Source organism: Podarcis tiliguerta, assembly GCF_965153285.1.
Source record: "Podarcis tiliguerta genome assembly, chromosome: 17".
NCBI lineage: Eukaryota > Metazoa > Chordata > Lepidosauria > Squamata > Lacertidae > Podarcis > Podarcis tiliguerta.
In genome coordinates this window covers 26,800,407-26,827,814 of record NC_139550.1, presented here as the reverse complement: position 1 = coordinate 26,827,814, position 27,408 = coordinate 26,800,407, and the positions used below count along the sequence as shown (strand labels likewise).

The 27,408-nt window shown below is 45.8% G+C and overlaps 1 protein-coding gene across 5 annotated transcripts in view; it reads right to left on the bottom strand.

Annotated features, from left to right (window-relative positions):
• Positions 1–27,408, bottom strand: part of FOCAD (focadhesin) — a 141,826-nt gene that overhangs the window by 11,321 nt on the left and 103,097 nt on the right. For all 5 annotated transcript variants that reach the window (XR_014506269.1, XM_083419283.1, XM_083419282.1 and 2 more), the window contains exons 23-36: positions 25,632–25,720; positions 24,243–24,284; positions 22,747–22,855; positions 20,813–20,929; positions 18,349–18,587; positions 16,043–16,132; positions 9,916–10,063; positions 9,678–9,797; positions 8,113–8,235; positions 7,086–7,163; positions 6,284–6,355; positions 4,025–4,127; positions 2,383–2,463; positions 603–731 (exon numbers count right to left, since the gene is read on the bottom strand). Coding sequence is in view for 4 of the 5 variants with exons in the window: in XM_083419283.1 (XP_083275409.1) it covers positions 603–731; positions 2,383–2,463; positions 4,025–4,127; positions 6,284–6,355; positions 7,086–7,163; positions 8,113–8,235; positions 9,678–9,797; positions 9,916–10,063; positions 16,043–16,132; positions 18,349–18,587; positions 20,813–20,929; positions 22,747–22,855; positions 24,243–24,284; positions 25,632–25,720 (1,540 nt within the window). In the remaining variant the exon portion in view is untranslated. The remainder of the gene's footprint in view (positions 1–602; positions 732–2,382; positions 2,464–4,024; positions 4,128–6,283; positions 6,356–7,085; positions 7,164–8,112; positions 8,236–9,677; positions 9,798–9,915; positions 10,064–16,042; positions 16,133–18,348; positions 18,588–20,812; positions 20,930–22,746; positions 22,856–24,242; positions 24,285–25,631; positions 25,721–27,408) is intronic.

Here is a 27,408-nt window from a genome sequence, read left to right as displayed (position 1 = left end):
CCTTTTAAACTGGCTAAAATTTATAAACTAACAACATAGAAGATTTTTTTTGGGGGGGGGGGTTGCACCTGAAGCAGCAATAAAGTCTCTGCTGCGGTGATTTACCACCCCCCCTTGGTTGAAACCCTCCTCAAATCAGGAAATAAAGAAAACTGCAGCAGAAGATCACCTCTCTTGTTGTGGGGCTGACCTGGCTCAAAAGCTAAAGCAGCTTGAAACTGCTAAATAGAGCGGAACTCTGCTGCTTTTATGTATTTCTATTGCAGGGTTTTTTGTTTCTTTAAAGATCTATCCTCAAGGATGCTTGCTGTTCTGTAGCATAACAATAAAATTCAATTTAAGTTGAAACCACAAAACGTAAGTGCTAAACACTGCAATGGAAGCAAAACATAATTACTGGAGCACTCTGTGCTGCGTATTGGAGACATCTCACAATTGCGGCCGTTAGACACAAAGCCTTTGCAACAAATTAAGTGCTTCATAACCATACCACAAAAATGCAGTTTTACAAATAGATCTTATTCACAAAAGGAAACACAGACAGAGTCTGGTGAACTTTATTATTATTATTATTATTATTAATTGCTTTTTAAACAACTTACCGAAATTTAGTCTCAGGAGAGGGGAAAGAATCGATGCCCAGTTCACAGGTGGGTACTGGTAGCTTGCTCCATTCAATGCTACGGGAGCCATAGCTGCTTTGACCAAGTGAGGCCGAATTTGTTCAGGGCCTGAAACAGAATACCAAACCACAACATGGATTTTCTGCTAGTGTGGTGGCACCTCAGTAAAACCACTTCTGACTGACTGTAGCAGAATTTTCCCCAGAGGCAGAGGACAAGAACAGGAGTCATACTCAAATTTACAGTCAAGAGCTTCTTTATTGCTTGACTGGTTGCACAAGGATTTCTGCTACTATTATATACAAGCTATTTACATTCATTCTTTATCTCTCCAGTACGGTATAATCTCAGTGTGTGTGCGTGCTTTCCTCGAGTGGAAATTGTAGCCTGCAACTTCCTCCCTGTGATGGCCTGGAGTTCGGACTCGGAGGCTGAACCTGAGGAATCCCAGCCTGCACAGGATTCCCTGCCTCCAGAACCAGCTGGGCCGGGGCTTGAGCCTGAAGGGTCCTCACCTGTGGTGGATCCTCAGGTGTAGGCACCAGCTGAGTCTGCTCTGGCTCCTGAGGGGATGGAGGACCCATTGCCTGCAGGTGCTCCACTCTCAGCCCCGTCAGGGGAGGCTGAGGTTGCCTCTGCGTCCGGTAACCCTCCAGCCTCTCCTGAGCTGCAGAGGCTCAGGGGAGAGAGGCGGAGGGAACTAAGTTCCTGCAGGAGGAGTGCTCGCCTCCAGGCCAGGAGAGGCGAGTCACCTGTGGACTGGAGCTGCCCTATGCCTCGGGGCAGATAAAAGCCAGCCAGCCCCAGTCCCAAGTTGTGGGAGCAACGTTGTTGGTAGCCAGTTCCTGCCTGCTCCCTGTCCTGCCGGATCTCCTGACCTCACCTGACTCCCTGCCTTGGACACAGCTTCAGCTTTGGCGGACAGCCTCAATACTGCTAGCTCGACCTCGGACTGGACTTGGACCTTGCCTCACGGAAATCCATGGGACCAGCACACTCCCTTTCTTTGCATCTCCAGCTGACATCAATCAAACCTAGAGTGCCACTCCTACACACTAAAGAAAATTCTGGAACCTTCTTTAAGTTGTCAGGAAGTTTTATCTGTTTCTTAGAGAATGTTTCCCTACAATATCTCAACTAGAGTCCCCGGAAGAACAAATACTAGCAATGGAAGCCTTTTCATGGAATTTTAACTAAATTTTACTGGGTTGTTTTTTTAAACTGAACCATTTTGTGCCCCCAAAACTAAAAGGAAGCACACCCTTTATTAGAATTAAGAAAAGAAAAGAAGAATTATTGGAGCATTGAATGAACACAACTCATCGCAGACCTCAAAATAAACAAGGACATTTAAAAAGCAATGCAGAAGTTTGGCGTACTAGAGGGATTATTCTAACATATAGTAAAAAAAACAAAACAAAACAAATCAAATTTTTAAAAGGCTTTGATCTGTTTTTGTAAGCAATCCAAATACAACATTATCTTTTATAGCAGCCAACCAAAAAGAAAGCAAAAGGGGGGTGTTAAGTATGGTGAGAGTTTTTCTCACAAATGTGTGTGAGCTTAGACATTCTCAAAGTCGCCAGTAAAAAACGATCACACACCTTGAGCTAAACAACTCAACAACTTTGGCTAACTCTCCTCAAAGAAGCTCAACGGTTCAATAAATACTGATTTCTTAATTTGGGGTTCTCAAAAATAGGGGCCGTCTTATACATGGAAAAACACGGTATTCCCAATATTGACATTTGCTTTTTACCTTTCTTCCCACTTTCGATAACAAAGTCGATGGCTGCCCTCAGGAAACTTTTCTCAGGCAGGTAGCTAAAGTCTGGCGGAACTGTGAAAACAAAATTGTGCCCATCATGCCAATCTTGTGCCATGTTGTACATTCAGAAGTTGATAGGAATTTGCCTTGTGCACCCAGCCAAACCATGGATTCACCTAGCTCAGTGTGTACAAACTGACTTCAGTGGCTCAAGATTTCAGACAGAGAACATGCCCAGACCAACCGTGAGATGCTGGGTCTTTTGCATGTAAAATTCGTGTCCTACCACTGAGCAACAGACATTTCTCGTTCTTGGGCAGCTTCTAAAGGATGGGTGAAATTCTATTTTCCAGCCGCACCCATAACCACCTTTTATCGGTGACATTTCAAAAGTAGACTAGAATCGCCACACTTTTTTGTATACGCACAGAAAAGCCAATGGTGGTTGCCCCAAAGTTTGGAATTCATGTGGTGAGTTTTACATTCTATAGTCCTAACATTAAGCCACGTGAGTCAATACTATCCTGTCCTGAATTCTTCCATGTCTAGTCTTCTGATTGACATGGGAAAAAACTACCGTATTTTTTGTTCTATAAGACTCACTTTTTCCCTCCTAAAAAGTAAGGGGAAATGTGTGTGCGTCTTATGGAGCGAATGTAGGCTGCGCAGCTATCCCTGAAGCCAGAACAGCAAGACGGATTGCTGCTTTCACTGCACAGCAATCCCTCTTGCTGTTCTGGCTTCTGAGGTTCAGAATATTTTTTTTTCTTGTTTCCCTCCTCCAAAAGCTAGGTGTGTCTTGTGGTCTGGTGCGTCTTATAGAGCGAAAAATACGGTATATGATAGCTGCTTCAATTCACCCGAGAACTCCTGCTAAACATTATGAATAGGGCTGGTGGAGAACACGCCATATGGTTGCAGATCACTGTAGTGATTGTACTGCAAATCCAGACTCTGTTGCTACCATCAAATGAGGACTATTTGTGCCAGTTTTAGATTCGATTTTAGATGGACCTCAACAATGGATGCCTTCAAGACGTCCAGAAATTGCAATTTACCTTAGCACCATGACGAAGTTTCAGAAGTCGATTGAAAAAGGAGGTGGTAGCATGTAATTTGGAAATGTGCCAAAACAATCCAACGACTAGTTCCTAACTCATGTCAACTTCACTGCATCAGAATATGACCCAAGATTTTCATTTGCCAAAGGACCCCCCACTTGAAAGAGGAGGAGGAGTTTGGATTTGATATCCTGCTTTATCACTACCCAAAGGAGTCTCAAAGCGGCTAACATTCTCCTTTCTCTTCCTCCCCCACAACAAACACTCTGTGAGGTGAGTGAGGCTGAGAGACTTCAAAGAAGTGTGACTAGCCCAAGGTCACCTGCATGTGGAGGAGCGGAGAATCGAACCTGGTTCACCAGATTACGAGTCCACTGCTCTTAACCACTAGACCACACTGACTCTCTAAGGAACTAAAGAATACAAAAATATTTGTTCTTTTGAATGAAGGCCAACAGTCAAATCAATCTTGGATTCATATTTAGATGCAATCAATGCAGTCTGGTGGACTTTGCAATGACATCTTCAACATCTTGACCACCCATAATGGAATTCTCTGCAAGAATGCTTACCAGATGTTCGACTGTGGGTCGCAGACACAGTGGAGAGATGCAAATGACCCAACAGCCATGCTGCGTTTGTCTGAAGGCCGATCACCCCAGAAAAGCTGATTATCTGCAGGTGCAACCATCACATATGAGCCGACGGTTCAATTTCCATTGCCTGAGCAGGCATTACTGAGCAACGTGTCAGTAAGATTCTAAACTTAATTTATATTTTGTATTCCCTATAACCAGAATGGGTTGGCTATACAAAGATGCAACATTCACAACCTCCTCCTCCCTTGCCAAGAGGTGATTGCTGTGGCTCAATCCCACAAGGCTAGCAACTCCTGCTTTTAACAGAAGACCAAGGAGGACAAATTGCTCCCAGGTAAATAGTAATAATAATTATAATAATAATTTGTTATTTATACCCCACCCAGCTGGCTGAGTTTCCCCAGCCACTCTGGGCGGCTCCCAATCAAATACTAAAAAAAAATTCAGCATTAAATATTAAAAACTACCCTAAACAGGGCTGACTTCAGATGTCTTTTAAAAGTGGGATAGTTGTTTATTTCCTTGACATCTGATGGGAGGATGTTTCACAGGGCAGGTGCCACTACCAAAAAGGCCCTCTGCCTGGTTCCCTGTAACTTCTCTTCTTGCAGTGAGGGAATCGCCAGAAGGCCCTCGGCTCTGGATCTCAGTGTCCGGGCAGAATGATGGGGGTGGAGATGCTCCTTCAGGTATACCGGGCCGAGGCCGTTTAGGGCTTTCAAGGTCAGCACCAACACTTTGAATTATGCTTGGAAATGTACTGGGAGCCAATGCAGATCTCTCATTGAGATAATTATTTATCTGGAAGGCATCCCAAGTGTCAGGATGCTGTCAGCGGCTCCTGGCTGGTTGCCCAGGAAAGTATAAATACAATTCTTACAGTCTTTTTTCATTTCATACTTTACTATAGACCCCAGCCTCTTGGATAATGATATTGTCTGGAGTGAATCTCCAACCCCCTTCTCTCCCACTCATTCATCATCATTACCACCTCCTCTATGGGTGCTGCTACATTCCCTCTGCCTTTGAGCTCTTTGCTCTCCTACTTTTAAGGATCGCCAGGTTCTGGGAGATGGAGGGTCTGGAATACTTTCTAGCGACGTGTCAGCCAGCTGCCCCAGCTCTGCCTGCTCCTCCTCTCCCATGATTTCCCAGCTTTTCCCCTCATCTGCCTCTGAGCCATGAACTCCCTCAAATCCCTGTTGTAAGTCTGTACTGTCTTCCTCTTCTTCCTCCCTAGAAGGGTCAGGATGGGGAGGCGGTCTCTGCCATTCCTCCTCTGCCCAGTCCCTGACACCAAGGGTCATCATCTCGTCCAACCCCCTGCAATGCAGGAATCTCAGCTAAAGCATCCATGACAGATGGCTATCCAACCTCTGCTTCAAACCCTCCAAGGAAGGAGAGTCCATCACCTCTCATGGGAGTCTGTTCCACTGCCAAACAGCTCTTACTGGCAGAAAGTTTTTCTGAATGTTTAGTCGGAATCATTCTGGGAATGTTTGGGGACGGGTGTCAGGAGTGCATGCAGGAACCAGGCCTTGTGACCAGTAGGGCTTCGCAGGACTGGGGCCTTCCTAAGTTTGTTCTGGAGAGGCAAGGCACAGCTGCACAGCTGAGGCGGATTGGTAACTCACTGCACTTGGTGGCAAGAGCTGGGAAGGGATATAAGGTCAGCATTTCCCTTCGGCCTTTTGCCATAGCAACACGTTTCTTGCCGTGCTGTGTTTGGCTTCCTGCTTCCTGATCCTCGGACCTCGGCTTCTTGACTCCTTGCTTCTCGACCCTCGGACCCTTGACTTCGTGACTCCTTGCTTCCCAACCCTCGGACCCTTGACTTCGTGACTCCTTGCTTCTCGACCCTCAGACACTTGACTCCTTGCTTCTCAACCCTCGGACCCTTGACACCTTGCTTCTTGACCCTTGGACCCTTGACTCCGTTACTCCCTGCTTCCTGACCCTTGGACCCCTGGCTTCTGCTCCCACCCCGCCATCTTGCCCCCGGTCCCAATGTCTTCAGCCGGGACTTCGATCGCCCGTAGACTGGACCGTGACAACGGGCCTAGTCCCTCTCGTCCACTGACTGAATGTCACCGCAGTGTCCCACTGGTTATTGCTGTTCCACCAGGTTTCAGTTATGCCCACTATAACAATGTCATCCTCTAAGACCAAGCACACCTGTTCAGCCATCTTGGCTTGCGCATCAATGCGAAAAGGCCAACAGAAGGCTCTCACCTGACTCAGGATTCTGATGACCTCATTAAGTTTGCTCTGAAACTGTGAAGACTGGATGGACTCAGATTTCAGCTGTCAAAGAAAAAGGGGAGATGGATGGCAGGCAAGAAACCCTCTATAAGCAACTGAAGGCGAAGCCTAACAATGAAATAATTGCTTAAGGAGCTATAGGGTGGGGAAAGGCAGGACAGAAAGACAGAGATTGATGGATAGGTACACATACACACACCAGAGGCCACCAAATTGGCCACTCCAATGCTGATAGGCGTGACCCAGAAAATTGATCTCAGGATACTATAATTCCCATATTAACAGGTTTGATTCCCAATGGCAGGGACCACCAGATTTCTCCTCATTTATACTTCATGGTGGACATGCAAGACTTGAAGACAACCTTGCCAGAAAGGTAAAAAACTGCTCTCCATCCCTGATGGGAGTTTGTGGAAGCTGCCACTGATGAGGGTGCCACAAGGTTGCCAGCAACAGGTCAGGTAATTTGAACTGCCAACCTTCCGATCGGCAAGCCCAAGAGGCTCAGAGGTTTAAACCACAGCGCCACTCGTGTCAATCCAATGCCCAGCTGTCATTTTACAAAACAACAACATTAGAACAGGGATAATTTTTCATCTGTTTCGAAGGAAACGGTGCTAACATATTCAGGTTTCCATTGGCTAGGCATGCATGTTGGCAGTGTAACGTGATTGCAAAAATTCTTCTGAAGCAAAATAACCGGCTTACAAAGTGGCCTCAAATACACTTTAAAAATAGACATATTTCAGGCACGAATCATCTAGTATTTTACCTGTATCATGGCTCCTTCAGAACCCACCAGAGAAACCAGCCCATGGATCGCTGCAAGCCTTTGCATTGTAGGACCTCCCTGAAATTGAAACAAAACACAAATGTATCGTGCAGAATGTATTTATTTTCCAGACATTTGTGGAACGTTGGTAAGTTAGTTGGCGCATAGCAGGGGTCGGGAACATGTGGCAGTACAAAGGTAACTTTTTAATTACAGTAAATCTATCGCAGATCAATGTGGTGCCTTCCAGGCGTTTTGGACTACAGCTCATATCACCCCTGGGAACTGGCCATTCTGTCTGAGGACGATGGGAATTGTAGTTGACAAGAACTGAACAGTTGACAAGAACTGAACAGACACTGAAGGACTACTCAATACGACATGAAAGAACAGAAATATTAGAAATGGGCAGGAAAAAATTAAGGTAGGGTTCAGGAACCTATAGCCCTCTAGACCCTCCCCTTAGGGACACAATGGGTCAGAGCATTGTGCTGTTAACCAGAAACCAGAAGGTTGGTGGTTCAAGCCCACTCAGGTTTGGATGTGGGCAATATTCCTTAAAATAATAATAATAATTTTTTATTGGTTTTACAAAGTAAATCACACAATTAAATTTTAAAATAAAACAAGATTCTTCCGAATCTTAGGACTTCCCCCTCCACTCCATGGGTCCTTTAAATATCTTAATCAACTGCATATTATAGTTCATCCAAATTAGAGTCCTCTGATATGTCCAAAGTCTTTGTAACATTGCAATACCAATAAGTCTGAAAACCACTGAACTGAAAGCAAAAGCAATCTCAGCTGACCAGAAATGTTAAAATATTTTATGGCCTTTAGTTATACAAATTATTATTATTATTATTATTATTATTATTATTATTTGCTGGGGGTATGATTTAAAGCAGCAAATAAAGCTGTTTTCCAAAATATTTCTTTCTAAAGCTTGGTCACCTATGAAAATGGTGCACCCTATTCTCAGGTGATTGTTGCCTGAAACTGTCAACAGCAAAACACAATCCCGTACCTCTGCAAGGACAATTTTCATCCATGCAGGAAACAGCCTGTTGCTGAGGTCTTCCGCTTTGCCATGACCGCTTGCAGACAATCCATGAACAATGTTCCCCAATGCTAAGGCAAACCCAGGCGTCTGAAACAGAACCAGAAACGTAGGCCAGGCAGGCGTTTAGAAAGGCCAGCTGCAAGTGTATGAATTGTGTTAAGAAAAGAAAAAAACACACCCTACTTTTCAAGTATAGTGCTGCATGTTCTTGTTTTAACATCAGGATAGAACCAAAAGCTGCAAAAAGCACAGAGCCGAACAGTAGGTCTGTGGCAAGCTTTAATAATTACTATGTTTACTTGACAGCGTTTGACTGATTTACCCTATTCCTCTACTTGCGTGCTCATTGCAGCATTACTATAAAATGTAAGAAAGGTACCTTGGTTTTCGAACAGCTTAGTTCTCGAACAATTTGGCTCCCAAACCCAGAAGTGAGTGTTCCGATTTGTGAACTATTTTTGGAAGCCAAATGTCCGACAGCGCTTCTGTTTGGCTGCAGGAGTTTCCGTTTGACTTCCAAGATACGACTGTAGATAAGGTAAAGGGACCCCTGACCATTAGGTCCAGTCGTGGCCAACTCTGGGGTTGTGCGCTCATCTTGCTCTATAGGCCAAGGGAACCAGCGTACAGCTTCCGGGTCATGTGGCCAGCATGACTAAGCCGCTTCTGGCGAACCAGCGCAGCACACGGAAATGCCATTTACCTTCCCGCCGGAGCGGTACCTATTTATCTACTTGCACTCTGACGTGCTTTCAAACTGCTAGGTTGGCAGGAGCAGGGACCGAGCAACAGGAGCTCACTCTGTCACGGGGATTCGAACCGCCGACCTTCTGATTGGCAAGTCCTAGGCTCTGTGGTTTAACCCACAGTGCCACCCACATCCCTACGACTGTAGATTGTATGTGATAAAACATACCACCCTGAACACACCCAATCTCGTCTGGTCTCAGAAGCTAAGCAGGGTCAGGCCTGGTTAGTACTTGGATGGGAGTCCGCCTGGGAATACCAGGTGATGTAGGCTTTCGGCACGGGCCTTTGGTTTGATAGCTGTTGGTAGAGCATGAAACTCTGAGGGTCGTAGGTTTGAGCCCCATGTTGAGCAAAATATTCCTGCACTGCAGAGTTGGACTAGAATCAGCGGTTCTCAACCTGTGGGTCCCCAAATATTGTTGGACTACAACTCCCATCATCCCTGAGCTTTGGCCTTGCTAGCTAGAGATGATGGGAGTTGTATTCCAACAACATCTGGGGACCCACAGGTTGAGAAAGGCTGGACTAGATGATCCTCATGGCCTCTTCCAACTCTACAACGATTCCAACGGTATATATTGCATAAACATTTATTTGTGAACAAATGCAAAATGCAGGCATAGGCAAACTTGCCCCCCTGATGTTTTGGGACTACGACTCCCATCATCCCTAGCTAACAGGACCAGTGGTCAGGGATGATGGGAACTGTAGTCTCAAAACATCTGGAGGGCTGAGTTTGCCGATGCCTGGTAAAATGGATGGCAAGCTCTCGATACAACCTGCTGATTAGTTTCGGCTAATTTCTGCAGCTTGCTCATGATCTCCTCCGCCTCCGTGGCCTCGATGATCTTAACACTAAAGGCAGAAATGCAGGCACAGGCGACAGCATAGGCAAGAATCTGGATAACAGGAAGAGTAACACAGAATTTTAGAAAAGAGTCGGTGAGATTGTTTTTTAATGAACGATTGAACTGCATGTGACTTGGGGTGGGAGGTTGGGAGATGTTGGAAACTTACCTCCTGAAATGTTCTGCTTTGGTCTTCTGCATCATCCAAGTATTTGCTCAGTTTGTGAATGGAGGCCGAGATGTCAGCCTGGCCTTCCGATGGGCTGCTGCGACACATCAGAGACAGAACGAGGCCGACACCCAAGATGCATCCGGTGCTTAAAACAGAGGAGAATTTAGTAGGTCTAAAAGGTATTGGGAATCATACATTAGTTATATACACAACAGGGGAATGGTTTTTCACAACCCAGGAATGCAGCCACAAAAGAAGAAGAAGAAGAAGAGTTTGGACTTGATATCCCGCTTTATCACTACCCGAAGGAGTCTCAAAGCGGCTAACATTCTCCTTTCCCTTTCTCCCCCACAACAAACACTCTGTGAGGTGAGTGGGGCTGAGAGACTTCAGAGAAGTGTGACTGGCCCAAGGTCACCTTGCATGTGGAGGAGCGGAGACGCGAACCCGGTTCACCAGATTACGAGACTACCGCTCTTAACCACTGGTACCACACTGGCTCTCAAAACATTTCTGACTACAAACAGTACATGAGAAATTGATATTATGGACACTTTCAGATGAGTTAATGTGAAAAGATGCACAGAACTTTTAAGGGCAAGTTTACATGCTCTGTGTGGGTTGTTGTTTTTTTATGTACAAACACACAGAGTTTAGAGTTACTAAATCATGCTAAAAAGTGGGGGTTGTCTTATATATGGGTAGTGCCTAGGGTGGACGTTTGATTGGTTACTGCCACGGTTGTCAGCCGCTATTGTGTGTGCTATTGGTTGTGGCATTGATTGAGTGGTGTTGATTGGCTGGCACTCCGGCAGTTGGGCGGGCAATTGGCAGCTTCTGCCAGCAATGGGTCAGATGAGAGGCAGATTTTGAGACGTGTGCGGGTGAGAGATTTTTGGCAACCCCCCCTAAAAAAACCTCAACAACCCTGGGTAATCCCACCCCCAAGAAAGCTCAACAACTTTGTGCAATCTCCCATTTTCTTAAATTTGAGTCCCCCAAAACAGGGGACTTCTCATACATGGGGGCGTCTTATAGATGGAAAAGTACGGCATTTCCCTTTCTGATGACATATCCCACATATTCACAGCAAATGCACTACGGAGGCATTTGTGAATGAACGGGCTTTTAGACAAAAATGCCCACTGGCATAACTATTTCATCGTGCAGGAGAACAAAATTACAATTGCACATTGAAAGTTCTTGCCCCACCAGATGGCAGCAATGCATCTTAGATAGCTCTTTTGCCCATTATCAACAGACCCCATGAAAGATACCGGTACGTCTGAAAACCAGGGAGACGTGTCTTTTAGGCAATCAGAAAATTCCTCGGGGGTTCTGGAGCTAATTGGCAGTTTAAAAAACATCAATTCATTGGCCAAGGATGTTTGAAGAACTGAAAAATGTGAGCTGTTGGGAAGAAAAACCTCTAAGGGGGAACCCCTGAAACGTCCCCATGAGGACTGAGCATGCTCAGTAGAAATGAAATGCTGAGGTGTTTTTTTTGGGGGGGGGAGAGAAACTAGGCTGGGATAAGGTTGGATTGAAATAAGAGTGCTCTGGAAGAGGGCAAAGCTTGGATGACTGAGATGGTTTGGTCCCTTTGGCTCTCAAATTTAGAATGATGCTTAAAGTTTTGGATGTCTCCTCCTAAAAAGGATCTTGTAGGACTAAAGACGGTGCTGAAAAGAGCAAGTGACAGGATCAAGGGACCTTCTGGATCAAGATAAATTCAACAGGCCTTTTAGTTTAGAAATACAGGCAACAAAGGGGGAAAGGCAGAAGATTATGCCAACATATTATAGTGTGGAGAAAGGGGGTGTTTCTCTCTTAACGCTGTAGATTCAGGTCGGACAAAATTACAGTGGTACCTCAGGTTAAGTACTTAATTCATTCCGGAGGTCTGTTCTTAACCTGAAACTGTTCTTAACCTGAAGCACCACTTTAGCTAATGGGGCCTCCCACTGCCATCGTGCCGCCGGAGCACGATTTCCGTTCTCATCCTGAAGCAAAGTTCTTAATCCGAGGTACTATTTCTGGGTTAGCAGAGTCTGTAACCTGAAGCATATGTAACCTGAAGTGTATGTAACCCGAGGTACCACTGTAAAAGCTTGTGTAAGATTACACAACGCGTAATTATGTTATGGAATCTGCTGCCAGAGGATGCGGTGGAGGCCAGGGGCTGAAGGAATTAGGCAAATTCACTTGTAGTGGTGATGAAATTCTGAGCGTGGGATGGTTGTGCAACTCCCACTGCCAAGTCAAAACACTGGCGCCCTCCTCCCCTTCCAGAGTTTCACGGAATCTACCTTGAAACGGGGCAAGAAGTTCCGAAACTAACAATATTTTCCCACCTAGGAGATGATGTCACGCCGTGTCCATAGTAACAGAAGCTTTTATTTCTTTCCCTTCTTCCCACACTTCAAACAGGATGGGAAAGATCTTTCATCTTTCATCTCTGCACCATTGTCTCAGTCCTTCCATCTGCTCTCGGCTGGCAGAGGAAGCTAATTTGGCGAGGGTCTCGAGGCTTTCATCTCGGGCTGCGCAGGAACTCCGACTTAAAGCACAGGGCACTGCAAAGCCGAAGCAGCTTCCTTTTGCCATATGCCCCTTCCACTTTGCCAGCCCAGGAGCAGAGTCATGCCAATCCAACCCCAAACCAAGCTTTTCTTGGGTGACAGCGAGGGTTGCAGATTCCCAGTGACAAACGCAAATCTAAACCCTGGGCCAAGGGAGCACAGAATCTGCATATATTTGCATGCATTTGAATGGCTGGATACTGTATTCTGCTCCCAGCAAGGTCCAGATTTCCAGCGGAAGTGGCCAAAAAGCAAGATGCAATGCTTTTGTGCTGCAGTGCCAACTAGTCCCTGTTGCACCAAATAAAGGCAGCCTGGTGGAACGAACACTGTTGAAAAGCGGGGAATAAGTCAAACTCAGTTTCAAAGGTTTGTTTCCCCTCTGCCAGGCTTGGGCTGCCTCAGCTGGCAGTAGGCTTACTCATGAACCAAAAATAAGAGTGTCTTGCTTGAAGCACATTTCCTGATCAAGGTGCTCATGGCATCATAGCTGTCAACTTTTCCCTTTTCTTGCGAGGAATCCTATTCGGAATAAGGGAATTTCTCCTAAGAGGAGGGAAATGTTGACAGCTATGCTCTGTATGAGTGCAGTAATGCTGGCTTACCTCACAAGGTGCAGAAAGACAGTGCATGTGAAACTCCTTAGAGTGTTCAAAGTGTTTACAGATGCTAAGTATTATTATTTTAAAATGAATATTACAATGAAAACAGCAAACAGTAAATAACAACACAGAAGAAGTCATAAAGCTTTTTTAATGGATGTTATGCTATAGGAAATATTAATGTATTATATCATCCCCCCTTTCCCTACGGTTTTATATATGGTATATCTTCTCTCTTTTTTTGCTATAAGCCGCTCGGAGACTCTTGGGTGATGAGCGACTAAAAAGTTTAATAAATGAAATGAAATGAAATGAAAAGGGGGTGGGGTGGGGAATCATATAACAGGGAACACGTTGTTTTCCTTACACATCAGTGTGGGAAAATGTAATGGGTGAAGCAGCCCAGGGTTTGTATGGATGCAATTTCCCACATGCTGTATGGAAATGGCTTCCATGAAACACTTCCGCTGCTGTGAAAGGCAGCGAAAGCCCTCATTTGAAGAGTCATTTTTATTGGCCCAAATAAATACATCCAATTCCCTTACATGCAAGGACCGGTGCCTGAACTCCAGAGTGTGTGACTGCGCTTGCTTGCTTGCTTGCCTGTTAGTCAGAGTTGCTCCACAAACCATAGTTTTAACAGGTACCGTATTTTTCGCCCTATAGGATGCACCGCCCCATAAGGCGCACCTAGTTTTCTGGGGGGGAATAAAGGGAAAAAATTATTTCCCCCCAGGCGTGGGGTTGGGGAGGGGGAAGCCCGAGCTTCCCCTGACCCCAGCCCCGAAACAGGCAGCTCTCTCCAAGCAGTGGGAGCCCAGCGCTGGCTCCCGCTGCTTGCGGAGAGGTCCATGAAGCCTGGATGCGCTGAGCTCAGCGCGCGCAGGCTTCAGCATGCAGGCAACTCTCCGCAAGCAGCGGGAGCGCTCCCGCTGCTTGCGGAGAGGTCCATGAAGCCTGGACGCGCTGAGCTCGGTGCGCGCAGGCTTCAGCATGCAGGCAACTCTCCGCAAGCAGCGGGAGCGCTCCCGCTGCTTGCGAAGAGGTCCATGAAGCCTGGATGCGCTGAGCTCAGCGCGCGCAGGCTTCAGCATGCAGGCAACTCTCCGCAAGCAGCGGGAGCGCTCCCGCTGCTTGCGGAGAGGTCCATGAAGCCTGGATGCGCTGAGCTCAGCGCGCGCAGGCTTCAGCATGCAGGCAACTCTCTGCAAGCAGTGGGAGTGCTCTCCTTGCTTATGGAGAGGTCCGCGAAGCCTGGACGCACTGAGTTCAGCGCGCGCAGGCTTCAGCATGCAGGCAACTCTACGCAAGCAGCGGGAGCCCAGCGCTGGGCTCCCGCTGCTTGCGGAGAGGTGCGCGAAGCCTGCATTCGCCCCATAGGACGCACACACGTTTCCCCTTCATTTTTGGAGGGGAAAAAGTGCGTCCTATAGGGCGGAAAATACGGTATTTATTAGGGCTCACCTTGTAATATTTGGGGCAGATATACATACTTGTTTCACTACACATGTACCCTGAAAATGGATGTACATGTGGGTGAAACTGAAACATGTATACAAAGAAAAGCAATTACATCAAAACAAAAACAAACCAAAACAATAGGGGTGTGGAAAAGTCCCAATATTCACATTAAATCTGCATTTGTTAATTTTTAATCTGTTTTTTGAGTATGCCCTCTGTGCTTCAACCTGTTTTTTTAGGGTTCCAAGATGCTCTGTGTTTTTCCTTTCACTATTGGTGGGAATCTGCAACCTCTTTCCATTTTAGCCAAAGTGGATGAAAGTTACAGGCACAGGAGCCCCCCTAGAGTAGATTAAGCCTGCCAATTTCAGACAAGGCAGCAGTGGGAGTCAGTCCACTAAGATGAATTGAGCTTTGCCACACCAACTCCAATCTGCCCTTAGCCAGACCAATCCTTAAACACACGGTTCGCCCATGATGGATTTTTGTCGAAGAATGGTTTGCACCACAAACTAGGCCCCAATTGCAAGACCTGTGCTCCTTCATGCTCCCTCCCTTATAGTCGCTTAGAACTGTTTGTCCCTGTTTCTATCTTTTTAAGTATGTATGATATACTGTATTTTTCGCTCTATAAGACACACTTTTTCCCTCCTAAAAAGTAAGGGGAAATGTGTGTGCGTCTTATGGAGAGAATGCAGGCTGCGCGGCTAAGCCAGAAGCTAGAACAGCTAGAGGGAGGCTTCGCGGGGCTATCCAAAAGCCAGAACTGTTCTAGCTTCATAAGAAGCCTCCGCAGGTCACGGGGAGCCTTCATTCCCATACCCTGCAAAGGCTTCACGGGGCTATCCCTGGCTTTTGTGGGAGGTGGGGGAAGCGACAGAGTGCACAGCTCTATCTCTTCCCCCACCTCCTAGAAAAGCCCCCAAGAGCTGCACTCCCTTTCACGAGCTGCGTGGGAGCTTTTCCCCGAGGAGGGAGAAAGGCAGCCCATCAGTGATGCAGGGACGCGGGTGGCGCTATGGGTTAAACCACAGAGCCTAGGACTTGCCGATCAGAAGGTCGGTGGTTCAAATCCCCGCGATGGGGTGAGCGCCCGTTGCTCGGTCCCTGCTCCTGCCAACCTAGCAGCTCGAAAGCACGTCAAAGTGCAAGTAGATAAATAGGGACCGCTCCAGCGGGAAGGTAAACGGCATTTCCGTGCGCTGCTCTGGTTCACCAGAAGCAGGTTTGTCATGCTGGCCACATGACCCGGAAGCTGTACGCCGGCTCCCTCGGCCAATAAAGCGAGATGAGCGCCGCAACCCCAGAGTCGGTCACGACTGGACCAAATGGTCAGGGTACCCTTTACCTTTACTATGAGTAAGACACAAACGCCAGCCTTGGTGCCCACAGAACCCTGCGCTCTGAGTCCAACACTAACCCCTATAGTACTGCACAACACATCCAGTCAAAATGCAGAAAACTGTACAATGCGCTTACTTGTACTCCAGGCTTGTGTCAAAGCAGCAGCCCTCTAGGGCATCCAAGGCCTTCATCAACAGCAGATCCATTTGTTTTCCAGAGACATCACTGGACCAAACCAAAAGAGGAAGAAAATACTTGTGTGATACTAATATGACACTCCGCTGAATTTCATTTTGCTTTCCTTCAGTGCGCTTTGTAAGTGGCAATTATTAAGGCGCGTTCATCCAATGACAGCCACTGGGCTACTAGGATTAATAGTAATAGTAATAATAATAAAAATAATAAATTTTTATTTATACCCCGCCCTTCCCGGTTCAAAAACCAGGCTCAGGGCGGCTAACAAGAAATTTAAATTGTAAAAGCAGCATAAAATACAGTATAAAAACACGAATAAAAATAAAATTCAAAGTTCAGACATCAATTTAGGGGAAATCCATCTAGTAAGCATTAGATAATCCCCAGGGCTAGCTGGCTGAATTGGTCCTATTTGGGCCAGCGAGGAGGCCAGGGGAGAATTAGCTGTGGGGTCTCAGAGCAGGTAATCTTCATAAAAGGGGAAGGGGAGGGAAGAAAAGGGAAATAAAAGTTCAAGCTGAATTCAAGTTAAGTCCAGGCAGAATAGCTCTGTCTTACAGGCCCGACGGAAGGGGGTTAAATCCTGAAGGGCCCTGGTCTCATGGAACAGAGCATTCCACCTGGTCGGAGCCATCACTGAGAAGGCCCTGGCCCTGGTGGAGGATTGACATATCCTTCTATTGTTGTTGTTGAGTCGCTTAGTCATGTCCGACATTTCATGACCCCCTGGACCAGAGCACATCAGGCACTCCTGTCTTCCACTGCCTCCCGCAATTGGGGTATCCTTCTATACCCCAGCCTAATTCACACATTGAATGTGGATACAAGTCACAGGATGGATGTCAGCAGCCAATGGGAACAGCAACCTCACTGGAGGGGCTAAACTTTGCAGGGCTAGTTCATGCCTCTCTAACTTTGGCCCTGCATCGCGGTTAGGAGAGAAAGGTTCATTGCCTTCTCTGTTTTCTATACTGGGATGAGTTTGGAAATGCAGCGTCCTGATTTGCTTCTGCTTTTTAAGAGAGAGGCTTGAGACAAGCACAATAATAATAATAACAACAATAATAATAATAATAATAATTTATTTATTTATACCCTGCCCATCTGGCTGGGTTTCCTCAGCCACTCTTGGCGGCTTCCAACAGAACACTAAAACACAATAAAACATCAAACATTAAAAACATTAAAAACATCCCTATACAGGGCTGCCTTCAGGTGTCTTCTAAAAAATGCTTTTTGGGGGTGAGGGGGGGTGTGGAAACCAGTAGCTTGGACTACTGCAATGCGCTCTACGTGGGGCTACCTTTGAAGGTGATCCGGAAACTACAACTAATCCAGAATGTGGCAGCTAGACTGGGGCCTGGGAGCGGCCACCGAGACCATGTAACACCAGTCTTGAAAGACCTACATTGGCTCCCTGTATGTTTTGAAGCACAATTCAAAGTGTTGGTGCTGACCTTGAAAGCCCTAAACGGCCTCAGCCCACTATACCTGAAGGAGCGTCTCCACCACCATCATTCTTCCCGGACACTGAGGTCCAGCTCCGAGGGCCTTCTGGCGGTTCCCTCACTGCGAGAGGCCAAGTTACAGGGAACCAGGCAGAGGGCCTTCTTGATAGTGGCGCCCGCCCTGTGGAACGCCCTCCCATCAGATGTCAAAGCGATAAACAACTACCTGACATTCAGAAGACATCTGAAGGCAGCCCTGTTCAGGGAAGTTTTTAATATGTAACATTTTAGTGTATTTTTCATCTTTGTTGGAAGCCGCCCAGAGTGGCTGGGGAAACCCAGCCAGATGGGCGGGGTACAAATAATAAATTATTATTATTATATTATTATTATTTTAAGGTGAAATCACCTGAAGGTTTGGGGTGGTATCCCACTAACTAATTCCCTCAGAGCAAAAAATTTCCACTTGGGAAACAGAACTTGCCCTGTTTGCTCCTTCCACATGCCTCCAACACCCTCTCTAGCAGAGTTGGTGGGAGACTCAGAGCACATTTGGCGGGTCAGTGGGGGGGGGGAGGTAGCATTAACAAATTAATTCTATGTGTTTTAGAGAAACAACACAAAGAGGAAGAAGATGGGAGGTCAAGGAAGCCAAGAGATAACGAAATCGTCTTGCAGAGCACCTTGGGAGTCGTTAAGTGCAGAAATCTATATATGTTGCTCTGCGTAATTTAAATGTCTCACATGGGAAGGGGGTGGGGAGTTATTTACACACCTGCTGTACAAGGTAATCCATACCTGACTTTCTCTTCACATAATCGCGAGACAAACATCCCCAAAGCAAGGCCCATGTGAATTTGAACAGCCTGAGACTCATCTGCATTTGGTTTCCCAGGTAACATGGCAACCAGCAAATTCAGGACTTCCTCAACCTTTTCCTTGTAGGATGCAATAAAAACCGGCACCAAGAGAGACAAAGCCGTCGCTGCGCAGGAACGGGCAATAACACTAGCAGTGTTTTCACCAGAGTAGGATTTCTGGAGACAAAACAAAAACCCCCAAAGTTACTGACTTTGCCCTTTACATCATTAGGAAATCTTAAAATGAAACAACAACTGTATTTGCACTTTATCTGGCAGCAGAATTATCCAAGGCTATGTTTACTACTGTTTTATTTTTTAGCAAATAATATGCTTTTAACAGAGAAAAGACATTCAAATCTGCACTTGGAAAAACAGATGGGACTGTATGACCCTGTTCCTTATAGAGATATATAATTGCAAATGTTAATTAATTCCGTAATTACAGCTTTATTGGAATTTCCCATGAAATGATTCACCGAGAGCAGGGACTGAAATATTTGCAAATCTCACAGAATTGTCTAAAATGCAAGGAGGTTAAAGCTTGTTGAAAATCATTTATTCTTAAAATTGTAAACCCTTCCACCACCTCCCATGTACTCAAGGCAATCCACAACAAATAAAACACAGTTTTTAAATACATAACGTGCTTTCCAAAACTTAGATGCAGCAGAGTGCTGAAATTTGAAAACCCACATTACAGCACAGCTGGCGGCAGCCCAACTGTAAGGTAAAAGGTAAAAAGGTAAAGGACCCCTGGACGCTTAAGTCCGGTCAATGGCGACTATGGGGTTGCGGCGCTCTTTTTGCTTTCAGGGGTTTGTCCACAGACAGCTTTCCGGGTCATGTGGCCAGCAGGACTAAACTGCTTCTGGTGCAATGGGACACCGTGAGGAGTGCCAGAGCGCATGGAAATGCCGTTTACCTTCCCGCCACAGCAGTATCTATTTATCTACTTGCACTGGTGTGCTTTTGAACTGCTAGGTTGGCAGGAGCTGGGAAAGAGCAGCAGGAGCTCACCCCGTCACAGGGATTCGAACCGCCAACCTTCTGATCAGCAAGCCCAAGAGGCTCAGTGGTTTAGACCACAGCGCCACCCGCGTCCACAACTACGGTATATCTGTGGCCAGGAAGCCTATACTGACAGCTCTTTCGCAAAACCTGCAATGAGCCACTTGCATGGCCTCCAGTGAACAGAAACACTTTGAGATTTGCACTTCTCCCAAGTTTGGCGAGGCACTTCTCCTGCCAAATAACGTGTACAAACATTCATATACAGGGGAACCTCGGTTTTGAAACAGCTTATCTCCCGAACAACTTGGAACTTGAACGCTGCAAACCTGTGTTTGTGAACTTTGCTTCGAAAGCGGAACGTGCTCCATTTTGAGTCCTGGGCTTCTGTTTTTACTGTTACACTGCTAATTTGTGTCCCCCCATTATAATTCAAGTCTTCCATTTCTTATTGCAGTGTTCTGAGGTGATATTTGGCGCTTATATTTGGTGCTTTTGTTTTTGCTATTTATTTAGTGTTTTTTGTTTTTGAGGCTCTTTTGGTTAATTTGTTTTTTGTGACTGTGTGGAACCCAGTTCAACTACTGATTGATTGATTCTGCAGTCACACTGCAGAAATGGATAAAAGCCCCCCATCCAAACAATGACTATCATCAGTGCAGGTAAGAAAAAAAATTTTTTTTTAATCGTCTACAATACTGTCTTACTTATTTTATAGTACAGTACATTGATTATTGCTTTCATTTTATGGATCAGTGGCCTCGTTAGATAGTAAAATTCATGTTAAATTGCTGTTTCAGGGTTTTTTTAAAAAAAGTCTGGAATGGATTAATCCATTTTGCATGACTTTCTGTGGGAAAGCGCACCTTGGTTTTGGAACCGACTTCAGGAATGGATTAAGTTTGAGAACCAAGGTACCACTGTACTGAAAATGCATATGCTGATGAAAATAACATAGAAAAATGCATTGTATTATTTTGCAAAAAGAGGTGCATGTTAGGCAAAATTGCATACAAATGAGAAGAAATTCACACTGAAGTGTGGATAAATTTCCACGAGAACTTTAAAAAAAGATGCAAGCTGTACTTAAGGTTGGAAACATTAGAAATGGAGGGAAACCAAAGTTTGCCCATTCCTAGTGGAACATTCCCTCACTGCTGTGTCATACCCTCCAACATTTCTCGGATGAAAATGAGGGATGTGTTATCGAGATTATGCAGTGAGCTCCGTTTTCCTCCCATTCAGACTTTAAGGGGAAACACAGAGTGTGTTCCATGCTTGGTTCCACATACCAGAGACGAGAACAGATCCAGATCTATTCATTCCCCATTCCCAAAAGCGTACAGGTCTGATCATTTCAGCCTTTACTGCTAAAATAGACTTGGGCCTACCTGATAAAACCACGGGAAGACTCGGCCCTTGGGGCGATAGTGACTGTCGATGATGCTAAGAAGGGTATCTATCACCATGCAGATCCAATGGTTTGTCAGAAGAAAGTCCACCTCGGTCTGAAGAGACAGAAAGACTGTGAGCACTTGCAAGACCAAGACCAATTAAATATTTGCTACCTCCTATGTTTAGCTTGAATAGGGGATTCAGGAAAGGCAGACATACGTGCTCAGCCCGAGAAACCTTTTGCTGTCTAAAACTAAAGCAATTCTTAAAGCTAGAAATTATTATTAGGAATGCTAAAAAGACACTCCTCTGAGCATCTGTATAAAAGGTACACACACATTGTTTAGTCGTTTAGTTGTGTCCGACTCTTCGTGACCCCATGGACCAGAGAACACCAGGCACTCCTGTCTTCCACTGACTCCCGCAGTTTGGTCAAACTCATGCTGGTAGCCTCGAGAACGCTGTCCAACCATCTCGTCCTCTGCCGTCCCCTTCTCCTTGTGCCCTCCATCTTTCCTAGTCTTTTCCAGGGAGTCTTCTCATGAGGTGGCCAAAGTATTGGAGCCTCAGCTTCAGGATCTGTCCTTTCAGTGAGCACTCAGGGCTGATTTCCTTCAGAATGGATAGGTTTGATCTTCTTGCAGTCCATGGGACTCTCAAGAGTCTCCTCCAGCACCATAATCCAAAAGCATCAATTCTTCGGCGATCAGCCTTCTTTATGGTCCAGCTCTCACTTCCATACATCACTACTGGGAAAACCATAGCTTGAACTATACGGACCTTTGTTGGCAAGGTGATGTCTCTGCTTTTTAAGATGCTGTCTAGGTTTGTCATTGCTTTTCTCCCAAGAAGCAGGCGTCACAAAGACAACACACACATACACGCACAAATAAATAAATAAATGTTCCAAAAGGAGATGAGTTTGAACAGCAATCGAGAGCATCGCCCATGATCAGGTATCATGGGAGTTATAGTCCAACATATAACTCCTCCACCTTCATTTCTCAGCACCAAAGAGGTGTAAACGTCAGAAATTCTGTTCAAAAGAGATTCACAGAACAATCCGAATCATGTTGCTCAGAAACAAGTCCCACTCTTGTCAGTGTGACGTACTTCCAGATAAAAAAATATTTAAGACTGCCATTTTAACTGAACAAAATGTGTTTTTTTATTGATTAGCCAGCCAAGTTTGGGGCGGAATTCAACTAAGTTTTCTTCAAAGCAGACCTATTTAAATGAACGGAACGAACTTAAGTTCCTTTAATTCCAGTGAGTCTACTCTGGGTACAACTTAATTGAATGCCAGCCTTTGTTCCCCAAAAAGTCAACTGACTACTTCCAATGAGATTTCATACAAATAAATTTTGAACAGAAACATCTGAAATGGTAAAGGTAAACACTTCTCATTGGGGATGAAATTTCCTGAAAATCTCCATGTTGAACTTATCCATACAGATCTGTTCTGATTCCTGTCTAACTCCCTGATGTTGATGAGAAACTGTTTTACCAGTTCTGCTAAAAACACAAACAATTATCACATATTTTATGTATTTTTATACCCATATTTTATGTATATATATGCCAGGTTTCCTCAAATAACCAGCACAGAAACAGTAAGGAATATAAAAAATGCTTCTGTATTAATACTTACACAATTATATTGCAGAAATATGAGGGAGGTTCCCCCCACACTCATAATTTTGCATATTAGTCGGGGTTTTTTAGAAAAGAAAAACTAACAGCGCACAAGTGTCTCAGGCATCAATGGGCACTTGAGGTAAAAAGTTGTCCAACACAGATAAAATATTACCAGGTGAGAACTGCCAGATTCCAGGTACAGATTCCTTAAAAATGGGTTCCTCCTCCTCAGTGCTACTTCAAGCGCACTCATTGAACATCATGACAAAGCAGTCAAATAGTTTGAACTCACATTGAATTGTTCTTCGCTGTCTGAAGAAAGCGCTTTCTCGTGCTTGGCTACCGCAACTGCAAGGCCTGTTAAGGCTAGAATACAATTCCCCTTGACCACTGGACTTTCCCTGTTGGAAATGATTGAATCAGTGGAGAAAAACAAACAGAAACGAAAGGGGTGGAATGGAAATGATCACATAGCTCTGAATTTAAGAAGGTCGCATGTCCAAATTAAAGGGTAATGGACAATTTCATGAAATACACAGTCATACCTTAGGTTACAGACGCTTCAGGTTGCGCAATTTTGGGTTGCGCACCACGCCGAACCCGGAAGTACCGGAACAGGTAACTTCCGGGTTTCACCGCTTGCGCATGCGCACAAGTGCTAAATCGCACTTTGCGCATGCGCAGAAGTGCTGAACCACGACCTGCATGTGTGCACACACGTGGGTCGTGGGTTGCAACGCTGCGGGTTGCGAACGTGCCTCTCGCACGGATCAGGTTCGCAACCCGAGCATCCACTGTACTCTAAATTTGGTACTGCGACCTACAAGAATTACTGTTTTGCCTGAATTACTAAGTTCTGTGAGACTCAAAAACACATGAGAACAAGCATTATATTGTGTTCGTTAGTCATAAAGTGGAACGTTCATGAATATACTTTCATAGAGAGATGGATTCTATGAACACTTTTCTAAAGCTTTTTACGGGGCAGGGGGGAGCAATGCTTTTTGTGAAGGGCACCCCGAGTTGGATTAGCCCTGGAAGAAGAAGAAGAAAAGCTGGGCAAAGGGTCTTTTCCCCTCGAGTTCAAAGTACCTAAACTCAGAAGGAAGTCTTCAAGTGCCCATCACCTTCAGAAGATGCTGTGTAACAAGACAGGAAAGGACAACCGAAAGCAGGTGGCAGCAGTGGCATAGCATGGGTGGCCCCATAGGGGTGGTTGCCCCAGGTGCAAAATTGTTGGGCGGTGCAAAATTTCAGCAGCCGCTGCTGCCTCAATACAACTCTGCGCTTCCATCTCTGGGCTCCGTTGAAAACAGCTCTTCCATGCGAACCAGGAAGTGACCTCTTCTCATCTCTGTAGCTACGATCTCCTGGGTGACGCGGACGCTATTGGGCAATTGAATGCCTCCCACCCACCCACCTCTGTGCAGGCCCGGGGGCTGGCAACCCATGATACACCACTGGAGGACCATAATACTGGAGGGAGCCAGTGTGGTGTAGTGGTTAAGAGCGGTAGGCTCGTAATCTGGGGAACCAGGTTCGCGTCTCCGCTCCTCCACATGCAGCTGCTGGGTGACCTTGGGCCAGTCACACTTCTCTGAAGTCTCTCAGCCCCACTCACCTCACAGAGTGTTTGTTGTGGGGGAGGAAGGGAAAGGAGAATGTTAGCCGCTTTGAGATTCCTTAAAGGGAGTGAAAGGCGGGATATCAAATCCAAACTCTTCTTCTTCTTCTTCTAATACTCCCCACCGCGTAAGAAAGAGCACCCCACATAAATAAATATCTTACTTGGAAGCGCCCTTGATCACGTCCGTCAGCATATCTCTGACCCTGTCGAAGAAGGCGGTGAAGAAAGAAGTGGCATTAGCTTTGAAGCGAAGTTTGAGCAGATGATACGGTCGCATCAATTAAATAAAAAGAGCAGCTCATTCACAAGCCCTCAAGCAGCTCCTGAGATTACACTCTAAATTTATTTTATCTGGTAGTATTTAGTGGTGTGTCTGTTTAAACAAAACAAAACTCAGAAACCTCAACACTCTATTTGCACTATGAACAGGTACATTAACATAATAATTTTTCTGGTTTTTTCATGCACCACTTAAAAAGTGCTCCATGCATAATGCCCTGTTTGTAATGAAAATAAAGAGATCCCTCCTAGGAAGCCAGTGGTCACTTTATTTTAATTGTGCCCCTGGGACCGATCCTGAAAGATCTACATTGGCTCCCAGGATGTTTCCGAGCACAATTCAAAGTGTCGGTGCTGACCTTGAAAGCCCTAAATGGCCTCAGCCCAGTAGACCTGAAGGAGCGTCTCCACCACCATCGTTCAGCCCAGACACTGAGGTCCAGGGCCGAGGGCCTTCTGGTGGTTCCCTCACTGTGAGAAGTGAGGTTTCAGGGAACCAGGCAGAGGGCCTTCTCGGTGGTGGCACCCGCCCTGTGGAACACCATTCCATCAGATGTCAATGAGAAAAACAACTATCTGACTTTTAGAAGACCTCTGAAGGCAGCCCTGTGTAGGGAAGTTCTTAATGGCTGGTGTTTTACTGCATTTTTAATATTTCGTTGGGAGCTGCCCAGTGTGGCAGATGGGCAGAATTCAGTTCTGGCACCTCTCAGGTGGGCGCCATTGCCATTCTAACACAGAAGTGTTTGTGGTGAGTCCCGGCACCTCTTTTTCTGGAAAAATAGCACTGGTAAGGTCTATTCCTGACAGGATAGCCTGACTTTCAACAGCTGTTCCACACATCCAGACACACTGGGCATTTCTTGATACTAATAATAAAAATAAGCATGGGTATCAGCATCACCTAAAAGTCCAATTTCAGGTCGTAAAATGCCCTTTTCTCTGCATAAGTTCACCGCGTGCTCTGGAAGAGGTTTCTACGCCAAGGCAAAGCAACCAGTTGTCACATGCACCATCTTTCCTCATCACCACAATCTCCCAGCCAGCACATAAAAAGAAGAGCTACTGGTAAATGAAGCCATTCCTACCTACGCTGCCTTGTCTTTGCCGTTTCCCTTCAAGCTAAAGGCCGTATCTGGTTTTCATCAGCGGCACCTGCCCCGTCAGTGCAAACTCGCCACTTGGAAGCTTTTGAAGTGGCCTCTGCAACGCTCTTCCCCATTTCCCACCACCCTTTTCGAGTGATGGGGAGCAGACAGTCATTCGCTTACCAGAGCCAGGCTGTAAATTGCTTGTACTGCACTTCTTCGGGTCCCTCCTTGCCATGTCTTAACTGCATCTCCAGCTCAGCCTGCCTTCCCTGCACAAGCACAGCATAAATCAGCAGGAGACCTTACACGGGGCTTTCTATGGGGAGCGCTTGAATAGCAGATGTAACCCTTCCCTCGAGGTCCACTCTGCTCTCAATTCAAATTGCCCTTCCAGCGTAATGAACTATGTGTTAAGTGATGGAATTTGAGTTTCTTACTTTGGAGAAATGAGGGTGCATCTATGCTGCAGGCCGGGATAAAACCTTGTCTCGAGGTACTTCCCTAAAATCCTTAAAAACCCTTGTGTCAGATGCTGTGTGGTGGTTGCTCGTGAGTAACCAGGCAGGACTCCGACCTGTCTTTTACAGGTTTTATTGTGTAAACTATTTACAGTGCACATCTACAGTGGTGCCTTGCAAGACGAAAAGAATCCGTTCCGCGAGTCTCTTCGTCTTGCGGTTTTTTCGTCTTGCGAAGCAACCCTATTAGCGGATTAGCGGATTAGCGGATTAGCGCTATTAGCGGCTATTAGCGGCTATTAAAGGCTTAAGGGATTAGCGGATTAGCTGCTAAAAGGCTATTAGCAGCTTAGTGCCTTAGAAAAAGGGGGTGGGGACATTTTCGTCTTGCGAAGCAAGCCCATAGAGAAATTCGTCCTGCGAAGCGCATTGAAAAACGGAAAACCCTTTCGTCTAGCGGGTTTTCCGTCTTGCGAGGCATTCGTCTTGCGGGGCACCACTGTACAAAGTTCATGTCCATCTTAGTCACTTGCAGAATCCGGGAGCAGCCTCTTTCAAGCCCTTTCCTCGCTTGGCTGGCCCCTTCCCTCTCTTCTCCACTTTCCCCACCACTGGATGAAGAACTGCTCCTCAGAAATTTCTGTGGCTCCCTGGATTCCAGCAGCGTCCCTGCCTCCCTCCCCTGTTCCGATGGCAGTCCCCTGACACCTGACACCTTTTGACAATCAGATGATTCTGCAGGCGTGTATGTTTGGGCACTGGGGGTGTGGCAGTGTTGGGAAAAGCAACACCTACCACTGAGCAAGAATTGGCTATGCGTTCCTTCTCCTGAAGTTCACCTAACAATAATAATTTTTTTTGCTTTAAGATCCCGCTGAAATCCACCGCAGGAGTTTTTTATACGCTACACTTCTAAAATCTGAAAGGAAGTTTGCAAAGCAAAGACAGCAGGAAAACGGGAAGAAACAATTTCTTGGAATCTATTCTGAATGTAGTGCTGTGACCTTCAGGTTAAACATGACTGTTTTATGTGCATTATTAAGTCCTTGTGGGAAAGCATATGCGAATAAGAATCTTTCTCTGTCATACATCATACTTAATTAAGTAGGATGTTCATGAATACCATTTGATACTGCTCTAAAAATCAGATTATGCTTTCCATTATGGTGTAAGAGATTTATGGTAAATTCACACCAGCAACTTTTCCTTCTAATCAATGAGGATTGGGTATTCTTGGGCTAAGCAAATCTTGTAAAGGCTTGAACATGTGCTGATCTTATGATGAGAGAGATCCCGTTTTCTGAAGATTACTAAACGTGAATTTAGCTGCAATCTAGTTCTATTTGAACTGCACACAAGAACAAAATACAGTGGTACCTCAGGTTACATACGCTTCAGGTTACAGTCTCCGCTAACCCAGAAATAGTACCTCAGGTTAAGAACTTTGCTTCAGGATGAGAACAGAAATTGCACGGCGGCGGCGTGGCAGCAGCGGGAGA